General features: G+C 42.9%; 1 protein-coding gene and 1 long non-coding RNA gene across 2 annotated transcripts in view; one reads left to right on the top strand and one right to left on the bottom strand.

The window, feature by feature from the left end:
- Window positions 1-2,444: 2,444 nt before the first annotated feature.
- Window positions 2,445-25,013, bottom strand: part of LOC148315865 (A disintegrin and metalloproteinase with thrombospondin motifs 20) — an 87,337-nt gene continuing 64,768 nt past the window's right edge. The window contains exons 29-39 of the mRNA XM_088287252.1: window positions 14,764-14,931; window positions 11,854-12,027; window positions 9,173-9,343; window positions 8,794-8,982; window positions 7,790-7,919; window positions 6,300-6,394; window positions 6,129-6,223; window positions 5,658-5,791; window positions 3,990-4,081; window positions 3,807-3,911; window positions 2,445-3,595 (exon numbers count right to left, since the gene is read on the bottom strand). Of these exons, the coding sequence (XP_088143378.1) occupies window positions 3,506-3,595; window positions 3,807-3,911; window positions 3,990-4,081; window positions 5,658-5,791; window positions 6,129-6,223; window positions 6,300-6,394; window positions 7,790-7,919; window positions 8,794-8,982; window positions 9,173-9,343; window positions 11,854-12,027; window positions 14,764-14,931 (1,443 nt within the window). The 3' untranslated portion in view covers window positions 2,445-3,505. The remainder of the gene's footprint in view (window positions 3,596-3,806; window positions 3,912-3,989; window positions 4,082-5,657; window positions 5,792-6,128; window positions 6,224-6,299; window positions 6,395-7,789; window positions 7,920-8,793; window positions 8,983-9,172; window positions 9,344-11,853; window positions 12,028-14,763; window positions 14,932-25,013) is intronic.
- Window positions 16,459-24,808, top strand: LOC148315866 (uncharacterized). The gene is made up of 4 exons (XR_015840540.1): window positions 16,459-16,790; window positions 17,292-17,359; window positions 21,118-21,250; window positions 22,400-24,808. It is a non-coding gene; the product is annotated as an uncharacterized LOC148315866 (long non-coding RNA).

Here is a 25,013-nt window from a genome sequence, read left to right as displayed (position 1 = left end):
AAAGAAAAAAAAAATAACCACATACTGTGCGAAGGGCTCACTTGCATAAAAATGTCCATTCAAGGATGGCACAAAACTGTTGACAAGAAAGCAACATTAAGTCCAACAACTTTGCACATTCCAAAAAAAAAAAAAAAAGATTTTGAAGTTATTAGGCCAACTCATGTCGAAATATACGGCAAGACCGAGTACAAACACAACCGATACATGTCTGCCATCTGATGGCGACTGCTGATATTACAACATTAAACTACCGTTGACCAGTGCATCTTCAGTTTGGCAAATGTGTATGCAATTATTCACAGATTATTTTTTTTTCCAATATTTGGTATTTTTACTTTTATTACCACAGCCAATCTCAGAGGGTAAAAATATGTTCCCTATTTAAAAGTTGTTTTCCTTGATAATAACATGGACGTCGCCATCGAATGTCTACCGTGGAAGTTGCAAAGTAGTCACGACAGTAAGCCGTTATTAAAAGCTGAATTCTTCCATACGCGTGCGTCTTGATACAACAGCCACTATTGAGAACTCAATCAACTAGCAGTGCAAAAAAAAAAAAATGACCTCCGAAATTTTCAATGGAAAGTTAAAAAATGACAGCTCAGGAAAGTCCAGTGTTGTAACTGACGCGCATATTTCGTAGTTGTGCAAAGAACACAAAGGGGACTTTAGTTTCATTATTTATTATTCTTTATTGTCCAAAAGTGTTAGTAAGTGGCAAGACATACAATATTGGTGCGATTAGTAACAAAGCACCATGATAAATCATTTATTTATTTTTTTTATACAGGCTACAAAGTGTACTGTACATACTGTATAGGTAACATTAGGAAAAAAAAAAATCTTTGGATAAAACGGCAAGCAGATGAGCACGCTGGCGTCGCTCTGCAATGCCCATCTTTCATACTGTATTTAGCACAAGGTTCAAGTATGAATATTACAAATAATAACACATATATAAGTTACGACTCTTCACGGTTATGACAAAGAACAGGATTACATTTCTACAAAAAGGTTTGGCACATAGTGCGTCAAGTATTCTTTACATTTTCTGATACAGACCTCATAGCACAGTTGGCCTTCATCGATATGAATGAAGGTTTTCTAGCTGCTCATTGACTTTTTTTTTTTTTTTTTTTAATATTGATTTCAATTATTTTTTAATACAACCAATACAAGTTGCTTGGTATGAGAACAACAATAATACAACTCCATCTAACCTTGAACTTTGGTTAGAGCTTCTTCTTCTTTTCTTTTTTTTTTTTAATTATTAATTATTGCAAATCCGATAAGTTTTACGGCTATGTCCTATATTTGTAAGTCAAACCTTGACGGCCAGTGTTTGCGAGAAAATCATTCCAGTAGTCTTGACGAGCACCATTCGGGAGATTAGTGGTTATTTGCTACGAACAAGTGGATGCATCAACAACAACCGGATGATGGCTGCTGCTTCTGATTTTGCAGTGGTTAACACATCTATGGTTTCGGAATAAATATGGTCAAACATAAATACGCGGAGGTAGGGGATGCAGGTAATATTCAACATGCGTACATGAGAGAACTTATGTCATTCAAGACAAAAACCGCACGAGTGTTTTTTTTTTTTTTTTTTAAAAAGCCACCTACAAGTCATCATGTGTCTGTTTGTCGGAAAGTGGTCTTCCTATAGATTATGAGTTGTTCTTGAGTACTTTTGCTGGAACTTCTGATGATCTCTAGTCCATTAATAAGGTAAGTCAACGGTTTAAGAAATTCTTTGATTATATCGGTGAAGTATTGATGGAATTTTAGCACCTCTTATGTACCCAAATGATGAGTGAAGTTTGTACAAGGAAATTGTTGTGCAAATGACGAAAAACAAAACCAATCCAAATCAGTCTGTCGGGTAACTTGATCCCAAATCTCTTTTTTTTCCCCCCAGATTTTAGCTTGCTTGCTTCGGTTGAGCTACGATGAACCTATTTTAGCTTGTGTAAACTATCACACAATAACATAAACTAAGATGAGAGAACGCTAAAATAAGATCATCTAACCGTCCCATACAAAAGTCAAACTAACCGAGACAATCTGAAACAGACTGATATAAGATAAGATAAGAATCTTAACAAACAAAGACTAGTTTAAGCTACGGTAATATTGGCCAAGTTTTGCCCATTGAAGCTTGTCTCAGCTGACACTACGACACCAAGATAAGTTGAACTGAGGGAAGAAGGGCTAAGCTCGCTAAAATATCAATTTGTCTGTGGTGAACAAAAGAAGAGAGGCTAGGCTAGGTTAAGATAAGATAAAGTAAATACAATTAACCAAGCAAACAATGTTAAAGACACTTAGTGAAACAAAACTAAAGGAAGCCACGCTAGGCTAGGTTAAGATAAGATAAAGTAAATACAATTAACCAAGCAAACAATGTTAAAGACACTTAGTGAAACAAAACTAAAGGAAGCCACGCTAGGCTAGGTTAAGATAAGATAAAGTAAATACAATTAACCAAGCAAACAATGTTAAAGACACTTAGTGAAACAAAACTAAAGGAAGCCACGCAAGGCGAGGTTAAGATAAGGTTAGCAGAGGTGAACAGTCGGAGTGACTCGCTGCTCGCTCGGGGGACCAAACAGGTTAAGAGGAACCAACATAGTGAGGCTAGGCCACGTTAATTCAAGATTGGCTAAAATGAGATGTGTTAAACGACTCAACAAAACTAGGCTTGCTCATCTTAAACTAAGTTTAGCTGAGACTAGCAAAAGGACATTCAGCAAAGATAAGCTAAATGAAGCTATGACAAGATAACTTCAATTTAGCTGAGATGAGCTAAAACCGGCTGGGATGAACTAACAAAACAAGGCTAAACGAGGTTAGGATAAGATTAGCTGAAATAGAATGAGTCAAACTATCAGGATAAACTAGGGCACGCTATTTTAAATTAGCTGGGACGAATTAAAAGGCACTTGGTGAAACCACAGGAAGTCAGGCGAAGCGAGGTTAAGATAAGGTTAGCGGAGGCAAGCTGAAACAGGCAGACAAACAACAAACCTCCACTAGGATAGGTGAAGATATGTTCAGATGGAACACAAAACGAAGATGGGCAAGGCTAGGTGAAGATAAGGCCAGCTGAGACAAGCTAAAATAAGATGAGCACATTGAGGCTAGCTAAAATGGCTCATGACTCTTGCTTCATTTTGTTGTAATACAGGCATAAAAGTCATGGTAAACATGCAAAATTGACAAAATGTTGAGGGTTTTTTTTCTTGAAGGCAATTGCTTCTGTAAAATGTTGTCAAGGATAACCTCATTTGGTTGCATTCCCAGTCAGTCCGTGAAGGATTGTGTCCCTTTGTGCCCCGCGCAACACTGTCCGGCCAACATCTCTGATTATCATTCATCATTTCAAATATCGACAGTTCCGTTTTTAAAGGCACCGTAATGACACGCTCGCAGATGTCCATGACGTCCTACCAATTAGTGTCCGTGTAAGTTTTTGCTGGGCAGCAGTTGTCCAGGATTCTCAGTGGACCTGAAGAAGGAGCCCGCTTTGCGCCTGAGGAATGCATTTCCCACAGAAACCACCGCAACGGCCATAGATCCTTGTCCTGTCCTACAAAGACGAGTGGGACAAAGAGAAGCGGGCAAAATGATAGCATTGTTTATTGTGTTTGTGGCTTTTTGAAGAAATTTGAACAGTGTATTTAACAATTAAGAGTCATTGGTATTGTATGACACCCGGTGGCCAAGATCAATCCCGCAAAGTCCCCTCTTGTTTTCTACTCATTTGAAAGCCAGTCTGATATTGTATAAAAGTCTCTTACCTCAGACCTGTGTACCTTGACAGAAACGTAATTGCCCTGAGACGTCCATTTGGTGACCTCGGCCACTCTGAGCCCGGTGCCAATTAGATTGATGCTGAACTGGCCCTGCAAAAATCCACATGGAAAAAAATGACACGTGCCAGATAAGGCATGAAGTTTATAACATGCCATTGTTTCACCAACCTGTGGACACTTGGCGGCGCTGTAACAATCACCCGCTGTCCCAAAGGGCACAGGTCGACCAACGGGAGTGTGGGAGAAGCGCAGGTCCGTGACTGATAAGCAGCAAAGATGAATTTATAATTGAGAAACACTCACAGAGACTTGAATGATTTTAGCTGGCAAGCTAATGCTAACAGCTAGCTGCTAGCCAGGAGTAGCGGATAACGCTGGAGACTTGTGTCACGTCATACAATTACGGCGTAATTAACCAGCGGTTTGTTAGCATTCCTAAATTAGCGACTGAATATGATTTTGGGATGGCGTGACATTAATGTTGGTGGCAACTATGTTATGTGAATTCAAACTGCGACTAAGCAAGCCGCAAGGTCGAAAACGGAAGTCAAGGTAGCCGCCGTTACGCCACCACGCGAGCTAACTTCAAAGTAAAAGTCTCCTAAGACGATTGCATTGGCATCAATGACTCAATGTATTATTTGTTTAGCTTTATTTTGAAGTTAGCCAATGTGGAGGCGGCGTGTTTGTTAAGTATGTTTGCCGCCTCCTTGACATGTCTGTCTGAAATGACGTTGAGAAAACAGCCGGGGGGGAAAAAATCATTTCTCATTAATTTGAGGACTCGTTTCATCTCAAGTTGCCAAAATGCTTCCATATATGCGACTTACGTGATCCATGTGCGGTTTCAACTTATTTAGTTGCGATTATAATGATTGCGGACTAATCACGTTGCCTTAATTTAATCACGCACAGTTTTTTTCACCAGCCATTCCGCAGATTGTGCCCGACCCGAATCGTGGTGCTTGATCCGTACAGATCACGCGTCAAAGATGATCCATGGCATCACTAGTCACGAGTCCATCACCGATGGATGTAACAGAGAGAAGCCTCTCTTTTTTTCAAAATAAGATATTTTTTAGCCTCAAATAATAAATGATAAATAAACCAGAACTACTGCATGTTTCTTTTTTCATCCAAACATCCCGGTCGAATGTGGCCCGCGGACCGATGGTTGGGGACCTCTGGACTAAAAGACTCAATTTAGCTAATGAGCCACTTGAATTGTGCCAAAAAAAAAGCAAGCCCAACTTTTAATGAATATATTAATTGATTAAGAGCAGCGTGCCAATAATTCTAATAAAAAATGACAACTGAGAGCTCCAAATCTCATCAGCTTTCATCTTGAACTTATTGCCCCTCTCTCAGCTCTTTTGCAGCTGCCAAATCCAAATGAGTACCATGCAGAGGGAGGACGAGAACACGTGCCGTTAGGATGAAGCTTCCCCACACACATGCTAATCCACAAATCATGTAGGGAAGGTGGAGCTGACTACAGTAATGAGCAGCGCCGTGTATAGCCTGAGGATGTTCTATGTAACATTATGGGATGGAGTTGCGATTGTATGCATGGTTGCTGGTTGATGATGCCTTCGCTGACATATTGTTATTCTGACGATATCATGAGTGGGTGCATGCCTGCACGCGCACACATGGATCCCTTTCATTCCGATGTGTTTGGAATGAGCGCATGCTCGGAAGGTCATTTGTTCAATTTTTTTTGTTTCGTGGCGCGAGTGCAAAGGTGATTTTGCGAACATGAGCCCCGATGACGCAACGCGGAGCCCATGTGTGGTCTTGCCGTGGCAGACAGGCAATCAGTAAGTAATTACTCACTCAGTATCCTCAGGGTGCTCAGGTCCAGACGGACCTTGTGGAAGAGGGTGTACCCCGCCGCCGTGTAGTCATTCCTGCAGTTGCAGTCTTGTCTGCGGCTGCCATTGTAGGGGCATTCGAAGGGGTTCAGCAGTCTTTGTGGACCAGACAATGCGAGTTTAAAGCGGGTAAAAATTTTGCTTTTTTTATCCCTCGGCAAAGACTCGATGTTCAGAGTGGTTTCTTTCATTTTGACACGTTCCCGTTTTACTCCTGTGTCTTGGGTGTGGGAATTTGTTGACGAGGCCAATAGTCGTCTATGTGCTCCAACTAGCGGTTTATTTGTTTTCTTGTTTATCTGTATTTTCTTCCTTTGCCGGTTCCTCGCTTGCTCTCCGCTTTGGGGTTAAGAGTTAACGACAGCAGGAAAAAAACAATGCTCTTTGCTTCCATAGTAACCACAAACCCATATTGACTTTGTCCGTCATGTACCTGTAGCCGTAAACTTCAGAGTAATTGTCCGTTTGGCCGCTCCGCAGTGTCACATATTCCTTGGGGAAATCGGTGTGCATTTCGGCGCAGTAAATCTGCGGAAGAAAGAAAGAGCAGATTAGCACATGTGGAGGATCAAACTCACAAAGTATGTGGAGATACTGAATGCACCTGAAGGATGCGGGACTTGACTTTGAGGTAATATTCCCCATCCATCCTGACGCCCTGTCGCATCTGGACCTCCCTGCACGAGGTAAATAACTGGCCTTGAGGGAAACAAAAGGAGAAGGGGTTAGTGCACTCTCATACGTGTTGGTGGAATTTTACTTGCGGAGAATGTGAACAGAATTGTAATATTTGACTCAACAAAAAATAATAAAACCTCTCAACTCAGAGCCTACCCGAGTCACCACAATCATCTTGTGTGGGATGTTATTTAAAATCAATAAACTTCTGAGAACAAAATAAAGCCTTCATGAAAACCGAAAAATGCCAACAGGTATGAGAGTTGACCGTAGCTGAAGTATCTCGTTGACGATGCAAAAATGAGGGGGTCTTTTTTTTTTTAATAATAACAATAAGGACCACGTGTTTAATTAGAAATGAAATTGTGCTTTGGCATAGACCAATAACATGCTAGAGCAGCGGTGGGCAAACTACGGCCCGGGGGCCACATGTGGCCCGTTATACGTTTTAATCCGGCCCGCCGAACTTGAAAAAAATTAAATGATTAAACCTTGTTAATGTTTTATTTTCTAAATACTGTGGTTTTTCAAAGACATGGATATTGTTGTAATGCTTTTGTTCACTTTGAATTAAAATTAAATGTTTTTTTTTTTCTCTGATGAGGTGAGGTTACCAAAACACTCCATCCATCCTCTCCTGGTCCGGCCCCTCTGTCAAATTTTAGAACCCATTGTGGCCCGCGAATCAAAAAGTTTGCCCACCCCTGTGCTCGAGGATAAAACAGAGGAACAACTTCAACTGTTTTACGCCATTAAAAAGCAAAACGATTCTTGCTTGAGAACACAAGTTCCGCCCTCTGCAATTAAACGTTTGGTTCATGTCACAGGAAGCTGTGAGTCATATGAATAAAATGCTTATTGATGGACTGAACAGATGAACGCGACTAAAATAAACAGCACAATGATGAATTCATGTTTCCTTAAAAGGAGAGCCGTTCTAATAAATGTTTCATGATGTGTGTTGCCTGCTCTTGTTTGCTCGCAGTCCCTCAGTGGCCATATCGGGCTGATTAGCATTAATACTTGACCGCAGTACTGGCTCTCGTCCGAGCATATCGTTTTAATTCCGCCACGGACCGGCTTGGCAGAGGCCGGCCGGGCAAACGCGCAAAGACTGGCCCGCTGCCGACTTGTGAAGAGCTCGCAAGTTCACAATGAAGGCGGCGTTTTCATAGGCCCGACCGTGCGGAGAGTTTGTAGAAAACCGCTGACTGCCCATTTATCCTACCACGAGGTAATCACTTCAAGAGGCTTTCGGGACGACACGGCATGCCGACGAACGTGTTAAAACAAAGCGAAAAGGGGAAAAACTGTTGAGTTTCTATAAACACAATCAGATACGAGGTTGGCCAACATACACAACACAGTCAATTTGATGTGATTACCGCGAGGCAGTGGAGGGGAAGTTTTGCTTACATTCTCCATCTTGACACGCAGAGTGAGATTCTGGTCGTTCGGAGGGACGGCACTGCTTGGACGCTGCTCCTTTGGAGGTGACGCACTCCACGCTGCGCTCCATCACTCCTGCCCCGCATGTCTGAGAGCACTAAGATCCAAACATTTATTGATGGTTAACAAGAATATCATAAAAGCGATAATCTTAATCAAGTCTGACTTTGATTGAACAAAAATGATTTGCACATGTTGTGTACCCCCACACGACAAAGTTGCGGACATTCGGAATGATATTTTTATCCAACTATTAACGGAGGAACCGGATAAATTAACAAATTTATACATTGCCTAGCTAAGAAACATACACACTAATTTACAAAATAACTGAGAAGCGACAGAACTGTAAGCAACAAAATGAGAACTTGAGAAGCCACAACGGAACAATCTAAGTCAACCTAATAATTAAAAAAAACAACAACAAACTAACGAATTAACCAATTAGCTAAAAAAATAACAAACCGAGCATCAAATGAGCTAACAAGCGACCTAAAAAAGCACGCCAATAAGTAAGTACTGTCCATATGTATGATTAAAAACTAAGGAACAAACTAGCCAAGAAGTTAGCAAATAAGCTAGGAAAGCAACCAACTGACAAAGCAACAGACAACCAAAGAAACTAAAGCACGTAAGTAAGATTAGCGAAGAAACAAACAAACGTAGGAACGAACTGACAAAACCAACAAACTGTCTACAAAACTAATTAGTAATAAGGAAGTAAGCAAGCAAGCAAATAAGTAAGATAAACCAACAAACTGACAAAGCAACAATCTGCCCAAGAAACTTAGAATCGAACGTAAGTACTGTAAGTAATTGAATAAGTAAGTCACTAACTCTAAGCAAAGTAACCAACACGGAGGAATATGCTCGAACAAACTATCTACTGTAAGAAAGTAGGTAGGAAAGAAAGTTAAGTCATTAACTTGGCTTCTAACCAAACAAGCTAGCAACTTTCTCCGCAAGCTAACCTTGCTCCAAGGTCCGACTTTCCAGTAGGAGGCCTGCAGGCAGTCCTTGAGGAGACACGGCCTGGTGGCCAAAGGACGCGGCTCCGGGCACTGGTTACCGGCGGCGTAAAGACGTGGGGCCTGAGAGGAAGTTGTTGTGGAGCAGGAGACCACACGCTGCTGGTAGCCAACGCCACAGCTAGCGGAGCACTGACATTGACAGCAAGTAAAAAATCGTTAGCATAATGTAGCAACTCGTGGTTCCTCCTTATTGCTTCTGGATACAAATTATTGACGAAGGATCGTTCACAATCACAAATTAGGACAATTTAGACAATCAATCAATCTAAGATGCACGTTTTAGAATGTGGCAGAGTATATTCATTATTCAAGTTCTAACCTGCGACCAGTCCCCGGCGGCCCACGCGTGGTGGCACGGAGCTGCTTGGCACGGCTGACGCGACGGCGGTCGGGACGACGGCTCGCAGTAATCCGCCTGCGCCGGCATCATGGCGGGGCCCACGCAGTCCACCTCCCTGCTCCTCACGCCGCCTCCACAGGTGGCGTTGCACTGCAAGCAAACAGAAGGAGCGCTTGCTGAGAGAGAGTGAGGGCGGGCTGACAGAGCGGGGGGGCACTGTTGGACTTTGCAGCTGCTTTTCGCGCAACCGTCTGGACCCATTTAAGGATACATGTGCACCTATTAAAAAAAAAAAAAAATCCTCACCACCAGTGTTGATTTAAAAAACCATAAACATGAATGCAGGAAAAGTGTGAGATGTCAGCTGGTTTTGAGCAACAGCAAAGTCCAGAAAATTCATGAATATTCGCAAATTAACAGCTTTTTTTTTTTTAAAGCCTACCGTTCGTATAAAAGTATTACGATGGCGCCGTGTTCCGGAATCTTGATGCTGTCGTTTGGTTTAATTAATCGGATGTTATTTATGTCCGCCTTTGGCATGTCCTGCTTTGTTTCTCTCTCTTTGGTTGTTTTGAATAATTAAATTCCTGTTTACGGCAGGGTTCAACAATCCTGTTCCTCGAACGGCCGGTGTCCTGTCCTGTTGTCCAACTTTTCCTGCTGATTGAAATGATCAGATAATCAGCAAGGTTGAATCAGGTGTGTTTCAGCAAGGAGAGACGGAAAACAAACAGGACACCGGCCCTCGAGGAACAGGATTGAGGACAGTCTGCTTTACAGTATGTAACATAGGTTCATGATTGTGTACGTGTTTTAAGTGTTTTGCTACCATCTAGTGGCATCCATAGGCAATTACAATCCCCGTCAATTAGGCAGGGATTTGTACCTCTACCTCATGAAGAGCGGAGTTCACTGTATTTATTGCCTGCGGAGTTCACGTACCGAGTACAGTTTCAGTATTTAAACACCGTTTCTAAAGGATTTTTTTTTTTTATGTGACTGATTTCCTGGGCAAAAAATCGTTTCTGGTTCTCAAGGCAACGTGGGCAGGCATCGGAAGATGGTAAACATGTCCTTGCATGGTGATCCTCTTTTATGCCTTGCCGTTGGGAGGACAAAGCAATGAGGGAAGACGGAAAAGCTAAGTGTGATAGCGCCAAAGCGGAATTATGAAGGGAGTTTGCCTTTGTGATGTCATTTAGAAAACGAAGAGTACCTGAGAAGCCTCATGTGCAGTGCGGGAGTGAAAGAGAGCGAGCCTTCAGGTTGTCTCTTTAATGATACAACAAAAGAGCCAATAAAACAACATTATGGGATGCTTTAACGTGTGTACATCTGCGTAATAGTAGGGGGTAGTGAGTAAAGGATGTTGGGTTGACGATACAAAAGACTAAGGCAATGGCACTGGTATTTCCCTTCAACTACAGGATGAAAAAAAAATGCTTTCAGCTGCATTGCCAAAGGAATTGGTGGCGCTATAACTCTGACAGTAAAGCAATCCACAAGTCTGAAGAAAGTCATTTTAGGAAAAATGACGCTAATAACCGCAATGACATTCGGTCGGACACAAACCGAGACGACGGGTGAATAATCGTTAACGTGTGTGAGTTTGATGTGACATGCTCAAGCAAGAGTCACATGGTACATGAACTTTTGCGTTATTTGCCGTTTTTATGCAATCCGACTAACTTACGGGCTAGAAGACTAACGAACTAAAAAGCAAACTATGCAATAAACTATTACCAATACAACTAACAAAATGCTAAGAAATAAATTTACCTAAAAAAAAAACAAGCCGACAAAGAAAATATGACGCTAACTAAGGAAACAATAAACTAACAAGCAATTCAACCACCTCATGGTACAGTCAGACCGAAGTTTCTTTTTCTGTCCGCTTGAAGCAAGTCTGGTGTCGAGGTTTTGTCCGAGCATAGCATAAGAAGCTAACTAGCAAACGTAGCAACTAAGAAACAAAAAGAAAAAACAACCCTCTGAATGTAGCATAAGAAGCTAACTAGCGAACAAAGCAACTAAGAAACAAAAAGAAAAAACAACCCTCTGAATGTAGCATAAGAAGCTAACTAGCGAACAAAGCAACTAAGAAACAAAAAGAAAAAACAACCCTCTGAATGTAGCATAAGAAGCTAACTAGCGAACAAAGCAACTAAGAAACAAAAAGAAAAAACAACCCTCTGAATGTAGCATAAGAAGCTAACTAGCAAACGAAGCAACTAAGAAACAAAAAGAAAAAACAACCCTCTGAATGTAGCATAAGAAGCTAACTAGCAAACGAAGCAACTAAGAAACAAAAAGAAAAAACAACCCTCTGAATGTAGCATAAGAAGCTAACTAGCGAACAAAGCAACTAAGAAACAAAAAGAAAAAACAACCCTCTGAATGTAGCATAAGAAGCTAACTAGCGAACAAGATAACTAACAAACAGACCTGGTAACTCACAAACATACTAACTTTAGACCCACCAAACTAAGAAATGAAAAGATAAACTAACCAAATAACGTCCATCAAAACAAACTATATACTATATCTACAATGCTCTGGAGGGATTCAGCCTTAAAATCTAACCCCCCCCCCCAAAATAAATAAATAAATAAATAAAAATAAATAAAATAATCATAAAAAAAAAAAAGGTTCCGACTCACTTCTTTCCAGGGAGCGGCAACCCAAGTGTAATGGGTGCATTCTGCAACTTGGCACTGCTGGATGACGGCGGGCCGTGATGGAGCGTCACATAGATCTTCTCTGACCTTTCCGCTGCCTTTGAGCCTGCAGTAGGCGCCTCGGCTCTGGAGTCCCACGCCGCATGTGACCGAGCACTGAAAAAGAAATAAACACACACAAAAGAAAACATTGACAAAATCGGACTGTGGAATATCTACAATCCAGGGTGAAAATTCTGGAAATGCCAGTCTCAATTAATGTTCATTCAGTTGTTTAATTTTGTAGAAAAAAACCCCACAACAGATCACAGACATGACACAAAACGAAGTCATTTCAAGATAAGATTGTGGGTTTAGAAAATGTTTCTAGATTTCAGGAATTTTTCGTGAAAGCTAGCATCAGTGATTGACACACACACCCATTCACATTTATGCCACAAAATGGCACCAAAGTCATGACTGAGAGGATAGTAGTCATTCGTGTCAGGGTTTTTTTGTTTTTTTTTTAGATTTGTTTCATGTTGTTTTTTTGTGCTTCGTGTCATGTTCATTAGGTCGTCTTATTTCCACCTGTGTTCATCAACCTGGTCGCTTGCTCACAGCAACTCGTGTCTCGTCCAGGTGTTCATTGTGTCGTCAGGTGGCTTGTATTGAATTTTTTTTTTTTGGTTTCCCTCCTTTTCATAGTTCGTGTTTGCTGCATCTGTGAGTCATGACCTCCGACAGTCCAGTCTTGTTTCCTTTTGGAGTAAAATGATCCCCAGTTTTGTTTTTTTACTTTGAATCTAGTTCTGGACTTTGTTCATTTTGATTCAGTGTCTTCGATCCTGTTCCTCGGGGGGGCCGGTGTCCTGCCTGTTTTTCATCTCTTCCTGCTACAGCACACCTGATTCAAATGATCAGGATCGTTATCTAGCTTTTGCAGACCTTGCTGATAATCTCATCTGATCATGCAGCAGGGAGAGATGGAAAACAGGCAGGACATCGGCCCCTGAGGAACAGGATTGAGGACCGAGGATTTTGATATTTGATTATTCACGTGTGTCTTCTTTTCCCTTTTTTTTGTTTTTCTAATTATTTTTGAGCGCATCGATTTCCATTCTTCCTTGCATTTATGTCCTCATCCATTCCAACCGTGACATGACGAGACAAACATCTATTATATATCATAGAGGAGCTAAATTTAGCCAGGGTCGTTATGGAGAGTCTCCAGCGCATGCACGTGTACCACTTTTTTTTTCTTCAATAATTTTTAATGACTAATTCTTTGAAGTGATTGCATTACATTTACGGTTTAAATGAGCGTGTGAGTACGTTGGTTGTGTGTCTTTTTTTCTTCATTACTATTATTACCTTACTTCACGAACTGGCTTGGGAGGAGTCACATGTTTCTCCTGCCAAATGGCGTATATGGTGCCCATTTGGCTTGAAAGTTGACCACGTATTGTTCCTGGCTAACGATAAAATAGCAACAGTAGCTTGAACCTGCCAAATAGTGAGTCAACACATTTTATGCACTGAGCTCTCAATGTCCTCGCCTAGTTCGACACTATTAATGAAAACAATGGATTTGGTTTCGACAGAAATACTGTTATTGTCCCCATCGGCCTTCTCCAATGAATAACAGCCCATTTGCTGAGCGTAACAAATCCGGCAAACACAGTTGAAGGCTCATAATGCCACCGCTTCAAAGAGAGGTCAGCGAGAGGGCTGCAGTTGGCGCACAGGTTTAAAAAATGTCACATGCATGGATTTGAAGATATGGAACTATATACGCTGTACGTCCGCATGCTCACAATTTCATGCTCGCCGGTGTTTTTTTTTTTTTTTTTTTTTTTTTTTAGAGGACGATGATTGCTTCCAGAACTACAGAACAGTGCCAAAGAGGAGGAGGAGACCCACAAAGAGTGGGGAGTCAAGGGCGTAAATGGATCTTTGGGGATTTTAGTTATTTGAGTAGAAGGAGGGGGGACTCTTTGTGGAGACTTTAAAGTGGAGGTGACAAGGGGGGGGGTAATATGCATGCATTCTGTCTATTGGCCATCACACTGTGTACTTGTTCTTCGAAGATAAAGTCCGTGACGCGGCATTCTTGTGCTGTGGGACGTGTGATATCCTCCAGAAAAACAGGAACTGATTGATGTACCCTTTTTGGTTGTGTGGAATAATTTCTCACTCAAAGGCGGAAGAACGGCTAGAAAGCCTTTGTCATGTCAAGGGTTACATGGGAAAAGGATCAAACAAGGGACAACAAAAAATGACAGTGATACTTGCAAGTTTGAATGTCCCACAACTTTACAGTTCAATTGTGATTTTCAAAAGTGTTGGGGGGGGGGCTTTGGAAACCGCCATTATATCAAGTGACCCACACGTGCGCCCAGTGGTGGGCCGTGCATTTCGCACCTTCAGTGAAATCCTACTTGAATCAATCAGCCATTATTTTTGACACCACGGCTGGACAAATAATATTCAGAAAGACACTTACACACTACTGAGCGACTGTTGGACGACCTAGCTTCTCTCTCAAGGTCCGTCTTGAAAATGGCCTCGCAAGTGTATCTGCAATTAAATCCACACTTTTCCCTCCTTCGGCCATTGTGGTTTCAAAAAGCAAGAATGTATTTTAGATTTTCCGACGTGTTGATTCCGCAAAGCGCTGCCCCCTCACGAGTGAGCATCCAATCACAAGACGCGCTCATCACCTTCAGCCAGCGACAAGGCTCACTATAACCAACTCGTGATCTGAGTGGCTATCGCAAGCGTCGATCAACTCTCCCCTTGAGAACACAGAACAGACGCCCGCACGACTGTATCTGAAGGCCTCGGACGAATAGTGCGTGCTACTGGTATTGTGAAAGTTTTTTTATTTATTTATTTATTTTTTTTGCATACCTTGCTCCACTTGTTGACTTTCCACATGGGGCACCCGCGGGCCCGACAGGCCTTCTCATTGCGGGGGCGAGGAAGGGGACTGCAGTGTTCCTCTTCTATTTTGGTTTGGTTCCGGTCAACGCAGGTGATTTCACGTTGCTTGACGCCTCGCCCACAAGTCACCGAACACTAAAAAGGAAAAGGATAAAAGAACAAAAATAAAAAAAAAAAAATCGTAAGAATCAATCGAGTCCATGAAGGGTAACGGCAACACCTTGTCATGCTGCATTTACGACAACGTTTTAATTAAAAAATTCAAACTTGGAAAAAACAAGAGCACATATGGAAACTAAAATGTTGCCATATTTTTTTCTTCCTCGCTCTGGTTCTGGTTGTCATGGGAACAAAAGTTGCACTCAGCATTTGTACAATTGTGAAGAAAAAAAAAAAATTCCAATCCATTGCGGTCAATAAGTCTGAAGCTGTTTGACAAACAAACAGATGCTCGCTTTGGTTTGCATTTCACGGCCAAACGACAACGCCGCAAACGCATCATCTCAGCTAAACCCAAACGGAACACTCAACGCCTGTGGAATGCGTGTGGCTATTTAACCTGTAAACAAACGAATGACTCGACGGAGCTCCCGTATGTAAACTGCAGCGTCGCAGAGCCTAACGTGGACGTTCTGAAGAACCTCAGGAACGCACCAGTGACAAATAAAATGGTTCCAAAGCAGATGCGCTGATGAAAGGCGTGAAACAGGCAAGAGATGGTAAATGAGTGCGGGTTGCCCCCTCCCCCGTGAGGCCAGACAGCAATTAGGGTGTCGGCTATTTTTTGCTCAACGACTGAACCGGGTGCCCTTTTACAAACAGAGTTCAAGAGACACGGCGAAGCGCATTTTGTCTTGGTGTATTTTCCAGTCCAGATCATTCGCATAATATTGCTTTGTCCCTTAATGATGATCTCAGAATGTTGCGTAACATCCAGCACAAGAAAGAGGAACTTGTTACAGTTGTATTTTTTTTTTTCGTTCACATTAATAAATCTATGGCAACATGTTGTTTTGACGGCATAAAAGTCTGAGCCAAATTACTAGCTAGCTTTGCTTTCCTTAGCATGTTGCAAATTAAAGGGTAGGCTTGTAATAAAAAAACAACAAAACAATTTTGTCACATTTTTTTAAACAGCCATTATGACAAGACAATAGTAATGTACATAAGAAATATGACCCGTTAAAAAAAAAAAAACTGCCATTTCTGGCCCCATCTTGGGCCTCTAATCTCTTGTCGGCTAAAACGCAGCGCCTAAGAAAAAACAAAAGTAAAATTAAAGGAGTTCAATCAGCGCATATACTTTGATCAGTTGTTTTTTTTTTTTTACACCATATTCAATTTTTTTCAGAATTTCATTTTTATCTGCACACTGACTCAAGCAAGGAGAGTGAGTACTTTTGTCACCTCTGGTTTTGAGTACGCTTCCAAACAAAGCGTTCTGTTGAGTGCGAGTGCGCCGTAGCGGTTGACACTGCACACACATGCATCACACACATTGTAATTACCGAGGCATTTTAAACACAGGGCAGCCTCAGCTGACGCACAACATCAAAGGCGCACGAGTCGCATACCCGCTTGCATGCACGCACACAAAAAGATAACTCCCTCCACCACCTCAGACTGCTTTTTGTGGAAGGGGGGGGTGTTGAGAGAAGAGCAGGCCCCTCCTCGGTGCCGTAAAAGAGCGAAGGAAGAAAGAAAATCGCAGCCATACGGGCTACGCTCCCCTGGCTGAACTTTATCTGCATTTTAATGGCGGCAGGAGGGGGAGGAGTGTGTGTGCGTGTGTGTGCGGGATAAAAACGGCTATACGTGCTCCTCCCTCGCATCATATGTCAGCCATCAGTGCATCACAGAGAGCAGGCACAGCGCACCGCAGAGCAGTGAAGTGTAGTGGACCGGAGGACCGCTTCAACCTCTCAGACAAAAATGAGGGGAAAAATGATCAGCAGTTAACCGCTGACCTTCTGGACTGAAGATCACTCACCCAGGTAAGGGCGCCCTTTTCTAAATTCTACTATTTACCTAATGAAATTGTAATCTCAATAAAAATAGGTCTTAAATGTCACTATTAATGCGTGAGAATAGTAACTATAAAGAAAGAAATCGTGCCTCACATGGGAAACACTCCTGACACACTTTTTGCCCTCCCACGTTGTCACGGCCATTAATTTCACATGATTAGCCGCTTTAAATCTGTTGTAATCCGGGCGGTGGGGAGAAAGGATTCATGCAGGGATTAAAGTGGAATCACTCATCCGCCGTGCATAAATGAGCAGAATAGCGGCCAAGGAAAACAGCTATTCGCCTGATACGGTCGCACATAATGGAGCGAGAAGCTCGGAATTATTCGCTTGAAGTTCTCCAGCAAATCACTTAATTAAGTGCTAAACCAGACACACTTCATTTAAAATACAACGGCGAGAGTTAATCAAGAGGAGTCGTAACGGTGTCATTTAACATTTATCGTTGTCTTTTTCTACTTTTTTCAGAGAGGCAACATCTTTGTGCAGGACCGCCAACTGAAAGAAGACCCCGCCCCCTCATTTTTTGCCTTCAGGTAAGACAATAAGAACGATTAGAAACTTTTCCATCAGGGGTGGAGCTAAAGGGTGGCCAGGGGTGGCCAAGGCTACCCTTTGTCACTCTGTCGCTACCCGCCTGAGCACCCTAAAGGAACATTATTTTAGAAATAGATAGAAATAGAAATAGAAATCCCTTTATTGTCATTGTACTCAAGTGTGCAACGAGATTAGAGGGCTCCCCTCTCCAGTGCAATACAACAATAATACAGACAAATATATAAATTAGATAAATAAAGAAGACAGTGCAATGGAATTCAGTACTGAATAGGGCATATAGAAACACATCACAATGCTGTTTTGCGAGGTTAGGGTGGTCTCGTGTGTGTGTGAGAGTTCAGTATGGAGATGGCTCTCGGAAAGAAACTGTTTCTCAGTCTATTGGTCCTTGATTTGATGCATCTGTAGCGCCTGCCAGAGGGCAACAGGTCGAACAGGTGTGAGTTTGGGTGGGTATTGTCATTGACGATGTTGAGAGCCCTTCTGAGGCACCGGGCGGTGTAGATGTCCGACAGTGGGGGGAGAGGGCAGCCAATAATCCTTTGCGCTGTTTTGACTGTCCTCTGGAGCCTCACTCTGTCCGCCTCAGTGCAGCCGCTGTACCAGGTGGAGACACAGTACGTCAGCAGGCTCTCGATGGACGAGTGGTAGAAGGCCAGCAGCAGCTTCCTGTCCAGGTTGAATTTCCTGAGGACTCTCAGGAAGTGCAGACGTTGGCGGACCTTCTTTACCACTGCTGTGGTGTTGTGACTCCAAGAAAGGTCATCGGAGATCTGTACTCCCAGGAACTTGAACGTGTGGACCCTCTCCACACACACGCCTTCGATGCAGAGGGGGGGCGGCAGCGTCTTGTTCCTCCTGAAGTCGACGACAATCTCCTTTGTTTTAGCAGAGTTAAGGTGCAGTCTGTTGTCCTTGCACCAAGTTGTCAGTCTCTTTACCTCCTCTCTGTAGGCTGTCTCGTCACCTTCCGAGATCAGACCGACCACTGTCGTGTCGTCAGCAAACTTGACGATGGTGTTGTTGCCGTGGGCCGGGCTGCAGTCGTAGGTGTAGAGGGCGTACAGGAGAGGGCTCAGCACGCATCCTTGGGGGGAACCGGTGCTCAGCGTGCGGATGGAGGACGTGTAGGGGCCGAGCAACACAGTCTGGGGTCTGTTGGTCAGAAAGTCCTTAATCCAGATGCGTGTGAGGGCAGGGAGGCCGAGAGTGTCCAGTTTGGCGACGAGGATGTCTGGGATGATCGTGTTGAATGCCGAGCTGTAGTCCACAAAGAGCATCCTTGCATAGCTCTGCTGTCGTTCCAGGTGGCCCAGCACAACATGCAGAGCAGTGTCGATGGCGTCCTCAGTGGATCTGTTAGCCCGGTATGCAAACTGGTAGGGGTCCAGAGTGGGAGGAAGGCAGTCCCTGATGTGCTGGAGAACCAGCCTCTCGAAGCACTTCATAATGACTGGTGTGAGAGCAACAGGACGGTAGTCATTCAGGTGGACGGCTGGTGACTTTTTGGGGACAGGAATAATGGTGGAAGTTTTCAAGCAGGAGGGGATGACTGCCTGAGCCAGGGAGCGGTTGAAGATCCTGCAGAAAACATGTGACAGTTGGTGGGCACATGCTCTGAGGACCTTGCCTGGTATTCCGTCGGGTCCAGTAGCTTTCCTGGGGTTGACCGCCAGGAGCGCGCGCCTCACATCGTGTTCCTCTACGATGAGTGGGGGGGAGTTGGAGCTTGAAGTGCGGGGGTGTGACGGTTGGGGCGAGTCAAAGCGAGCGAAGAAGCAGTTAAGCTCCTCTGCCAGCGATGCACTCGGGTCTACAGAGGTCGTGCTGCTGCCACGGAAGTTGGTGATGCTCCGTAGACCCTGCCACACCTCCCGTGGCCTGTTACTGGCAAGGTGGGCCTCCAGCCTCCCCTTGTAGGTTGCCTTGGCTAGCTTGATGCCTTTGCTCAGGTCAGCACGAGCCACCCTGTACTGGGCTTTGTCACCTGACCTGAAGGCAGCGTCACGGGCCTTGAGGAGAGAGCGAACCCTGCTGGACATCCAGGGCTTCGCATTTGGAAAGGTCCGTATAGTCTTATGTTGGGACACAGTTTCCATGCAGAACTTGATGTAGTCCAGTACACAATGCGTGTAGACATCAAGGTCCTGATGATCAAAGAGGTCCCAGTTTGTGTCATGAAAGCAGTCCTGTAATTCACTCATGGCGTCGTCACGCCAGGTTTTCACAGTCTTTGTGGTAGGCCTGAATCTGCGCCTGAGAGGGGTGTACGCAGGTGCGAGCTGCAAGGACAGGTGGTCTGACTGGCCGAGAGGGGCGAGTGGGAGGGCTCTGTATGCGTGCTTGATGTTCGAGTACACATGGTCGAGAGTGTTGTCTCCCCTCGTTGGGCACTTGACATGCTGGTGAAACTCTGGGAGTACAGTCTTTAAATTGGCCTTATTAAAGTCTCCCGCTACTACGTGAACGCCATCAGGGTGGGCCCGCTGATGTTTATTGATGACGCACGCGAGTAGCGAGAGCGCCGTGCTAGTGCTAGCGTCGGGAGGGATGTAAACAGCTGTGACAATCACTACCGTTAGCTCCCTCGGGAGAAAATAAGGCCGGCATTTAACGGACATGAACTCGATGTCGGGGGAAGAGTGCTTCTCGACGATCGTGCTATCGCCGCACCAGTTCTCATGCACGTAAACACAGAGCCCCCCGCCCCTCCTCTTACCGGTGTCCCTCGTCCGATCCGCGCGATGTAGCGAGCGCCCGGCCAGCTGGATGCTAGCGTCGGGGACGTCTGCGTGCAGCCAGGTTTCCGTGACGACGATCACACTGCTATCGCGCACATAGCGGTTTCCCAGGATTTGTAATCCCAGGTCGTCGATTTTGTGGACCACGGATTTTACTGCCATTTCCACATGGATGCAATATTCATCAAACCCTTGATTTTCGTTTTAATATTACTTGCATATTTAAAGAATAAATGTACAATTTATCTCAATGCAAACTTAAATAAAAAAAAATCAATCTTGCCCAATCGAAATCTCAATCTCAATGTCATCTAAATGTCCGCTTTTTTGTAAACTAACGACTGGCCTTTTGTGGCACGCTATCATTAGTCGGGGCTTTTCGCGGAGACCCCAGCCGCCGAACAGGTGAGTGTCAAGCTTACGAGTCAATCACATAGTGGCCGAGCGGTAATGGCGAACACATTTTCGGAAAGTGAGCTAACCTTGGGAAACGTACGCGTTTAGACGAAGGGGGGGTGCGACTAGAGTCAAAATCTCATGGGCATCAAAAGGGAGGACTTTTAAAGTCATCCAATTCAGAATTAGTCGCTCGAAATGGAGTGATTTTATAAGCGCAGTATATGCTTGTGAAAATTATGATATACTCTTTTTGTATTTATCGCTCCTCCATGTGTGATAAAGTACAAGTTGTTTAAAGTTTGATAATTCATTTTATGACGTACAATTATGAAACGCATTATTTGTTAGCATTAAGCTAGCCGACATTTTTCTTTTGGAATTTTCATAGAAGAGCGCAGTTCGAAATGCTTTTGTGCCGTTGTGAGCGTGAACAGTTGAGTTGATTCCCGGCTCATTCTATACATGACATACAAAACTGGTACGTGTGTACCCCGCATGAGAGGTTCCACTTTATCTGGCTAAAACGTGACGCATAAATTCCTAATAAAACAGGACAGCAATTCCAAACGTCTGTTTTTGTTTTCGACCGGTATCAGCACGCCAGGGCTCGATGAATCATGACGGGGACACGAAGGACGACGATAAAGAGTCCCAGAACATCCCGAACACGTTTGCAGGGAGCTCGCAAAGGCGCAAGTCAAAAAACAACAGTCGATGGGGGAGCAGCTGGTAAGAATATTGTCACGGGACTCAAGTCCTTTGTTACCCCCCCCGACTACGACGTTGCCAACGCCGAAAGTCCACCGAACAGCAGTCCAAGTATGCATGTACTATTTCTGTCAATCTGTTTCCTTTTTAAGTCAACAGCACTCACAAGAGATACACCAAGCAGCCATAAGTCAAAGTGAAATGCCAAAACAGCGCAGTTCCGGACTAAACATTCCAAAAGGCTCCCCACCGCCGCCCCGCCTTAAGGCGATGCAACGCAGACGTAAATGAAAGATCCATGTACAAACAGCATATGTCTCACATACAGACGGAGTTTGGCAGTCAACGACACAAAGTGGTTGACCTTTGACGTCGACAAAAAGCTCAACTTCCTCTTCGTGCTAAATGCTAGCCAGCTGTGTTTCCACTCAGCCGGCAGTTCTTCGAAAACCTTCAAGATCTTGACCCGCCGCTCTCAAAACATGGACGCAAACAAAGTGATGCAATAGCAGGACGGCGTTTCTAAGCTTCTATCATGCTCACTGGCGTGCTTTAACGATTCAAGCTGACTTCCGTAACAGCTTTTTCGGCCAACCGCTGGATGCGAGTCTTCAGTCTTCAATTTTGCATCCATACAAGCTTTTTCATCCTGATTTTTAAACTGACTGCTGCTTTAGGATGAGAGTCTCTTCAGTCTGAAGTAACTCATCAAAGTAATCACCATTAACGCATTTAAAACACGCAAAAGGTAAATTATCAGAGCCGCACGAAAAAAACTAGCTTGATGCTACTTGTGGTAACATTTGAGCTAATGTTTTTTTTTTCAGATGGAGACAAAGCAATAACAAATGGCATGATTGCTGAATAATTAGGCTCCGGGTTTTGAGATATTGATAATTCATCGATTCATTTGATAATCGACTAGTTGTCGATTAATCGATAGCTGTACCTCTAAAAAGATCTATTTAATCTTATTTGCCAGGATGGCCGAGTGGTCTAAGGCGCCGCGTTCAGGACCCAGTCTCCCCAGGAGGCTTGGGTTCGAATCTCGAATTTCCCCATTGTGGGACTAATAAAGGGAATATTATTATTATTATTATTATTATTGGCGAATTCACTGCTAGCAATGCTAGCATGTTTAGTTTAAACTAAATCTGTTCCTGTTTTCAGAAAACATATGTTCCCCTTCCATCCCAAATGTGGACCGTGACCTGAAAACCAAGGTACGTACCATTTAAATAGTTTCTGCGTGCCGTTACGGACATTAATTAGTTTCCATGAGGTAGTTCAGAAAAATGTAGAACGACTCCAAAACCTTGTCCATCCACTTGAGAGCACGGACAGGCCCGAACAAGACCAGAGTCAGGCTCCACTGAGTCTGCGATGCTAGCTTGTACGTTTAAGAAGCGCTCCCGCGGGTTTAGAAGGCACTCGAGAACGTTGAGGAAAAGCAGACGATCGGTGACTTTGGTCAAAGGAGGGGCGTGGACCCTCTGGAGCACCCGAAATACTTCTATATCTTTTGGCTATGGTTCTTCTCATTCTGGACTGAAATATTCACGTTTCTCAAAACAACAATCAACTATTTCAAGTTGGCCTCATTACACAATGTGCCTCATGACTAAATGCGGAAGTCGTTATGCACATCGTCTTTCGTCAATTTCGGGCCACCATAGTTTGTCATCCTATCACGTTTGTTGGTTTTGTTTTGCATCACTTCATTATAGTTAGTTTTCATTCCGTTATAAGTTTTTTTCTAAATTAGTTTTCAAAGCAGGCTTGTTAGTTTTTATTAGTTTTAATATTAGTTTTAGTTTTTTTCTTTTTAAATATGCGCAATATTTGTCGAGTGCCAGATTAAAACAAAAAACGCACTAAGAGTCGGTAAATAAAGTATAGTTATAAATATTAATATTAATTAATTTATTAATAAAGTACAATTCTCAAACTTCTGTACGGCAACATAATAATACCGAAATAAATACACTTCATAAATTTTCATTGATGATTTTAATTGACAATGACAAAAACGAAGGACATTTTTAATATAATTCTATTTTTAGTTTTATTCAGGGGTACTTTAAAAAGTTTGTTAAAAAAATGAAAAATTGTGATTCGTTCATTTTCATGAAGTACTTGCTTGACACACAGAACAAAGTAAAAGTCACCCCGGGAGGGGAAAAATGAGCTTGTAGCTTCTTGCATTGACTCTTCAAACAGCTACGAAGCGCCAAACTGCTCAAAATTTGTGTTCCCTAATTTTTAATTCTTCAGCTCACCTGTGACCCCAATTTTGTAACCGTACAATAATCATAAAAGCTTTCAGTTCCATTCGAATGAGGAAAAGCACAACAGAAAATGGACGGCTGGATGGATATTTCCCCCCAGATTGAAATAAAAACGTCTACATTAAACAAGCAAAAGGAGGTCAAGACGAGAAGGAAACATGAGCCCAGTGATGTCACCAGCAATGGACCCCGGTCGTGTGTGTGGGTGTGTGTGTGTGTGTGTGACAGGTTTGAGGTCCGCTCTACCCTCAGGCTAAAGTCAAATATGTCAACGTTGTGCATGTGGATTTCATTTGGGATGAGTTCACAGTCACCGCGCGTCCAATCATGGGAACGAAGCTCACCAGGAAACGGTATGTTTTTATTAGAAGCCAGCAAGCCTTAAACGACTGAAATGGATCTTTTCCGGGCCAATTGATCCCACGTGGAAGTTCTACACGACACACACTGCTGATTGCTTCCAAGTTGGTTCACACTCGTGACATTCTGCCTTTGTACCGTCTGTGCAATAAATACGCCAATTGCTTTGTGTCTTTTTTTTTTGGACAAATGTGATTCAATGTGCGATGACTGAGGGGACAACAAGCGCCCAATTAGGGTCAGTGAGAGCTTCGATTTATGAGGTTTGTCACAATTAAACAAGAAAATGTGATTACAAACTACACTAACATATTGAAGGGCCTTCCTTTGTAATAATAATAATAATAATTCCAGATGACCGCCATTGCATTTGAGTTATGACAGGTGAGAAGAAGAAACAAACCGCTATCACGCAAGGTAAGGCTACTTGAAAAATAATGCTAATAAAGGACTAAAAGAAACAAGTGGACTATTTTAATAACATTTTCATAATATCGACGCATGTATTCAATGAATGGTTGTTTTTATGCGGTAAAGTGTTCTATATCTATTTTCTTCGGATTAATATGTTGTTATTTTCATTTGTAGACGCATGGCCGTTTATTAGTTGTCTTATTGAGCTCCTCTACATAACTATGAATATATTTCAATAGGCAAACTTGTTATGCCGAATAATATTAGGAATTGTATTCAACCTAAAGCAGCAACAATATTTAACGAGGAAGCTGATATACAAAAATAATACAAAATATCTAATAACATAATGTCATGTAAAATAATGTCATTGTTGCAGGTATTATTTCATTACAGTTAATATTGTAATATAATAATCGATTTAAATTAGTAATGATGAAATAAATGTGTTGTCTTATGAATGATATTGTTAGGTAGATAGACAGCTAGCTCGCTAGATACATCGCTAGCCAGCTAGCTAGCCAGCCAGCTAGCTAGCCGGCTAGCTAGTTATATTCCGTAGATAGTTATTTAGCATAGTAACCCATGAGAGTAAGTAATAATAAACATTAAAATCGATTTTTTCGGATTGATGGTTTTTTTGTGGGTTGAATGCATGACTATTGTATATTTGTACCTGTACAATAAACTACATTTCAAATATTTTATGTAGCCTTTTGGTT

The sequence above is a fragment of the Idiotropiscis lumnitzeri genome, unplaced genomic scaffold (genome assembly GCF_059441095.1).
Source record: "Idiotropiscis lumnitzeri isolate Australia: NSW breed Sydney's pygmy pipehorse unplaced genomic scaffold, RoL_Ilum_1.0 HiC_scaffold_35, whole genome shotgun sequence".
Classification (NCBI taxonomy): Eukaryota; Metazoa; Chordata; class Actinopteri; order Syngnathiformes; family Syngnathidae; genus Idiotropiscis; species Idiotropiscis lumnitzeri.
This window is presented reverse-complemented; position numbering and strand designations above follow the sequence as displayed.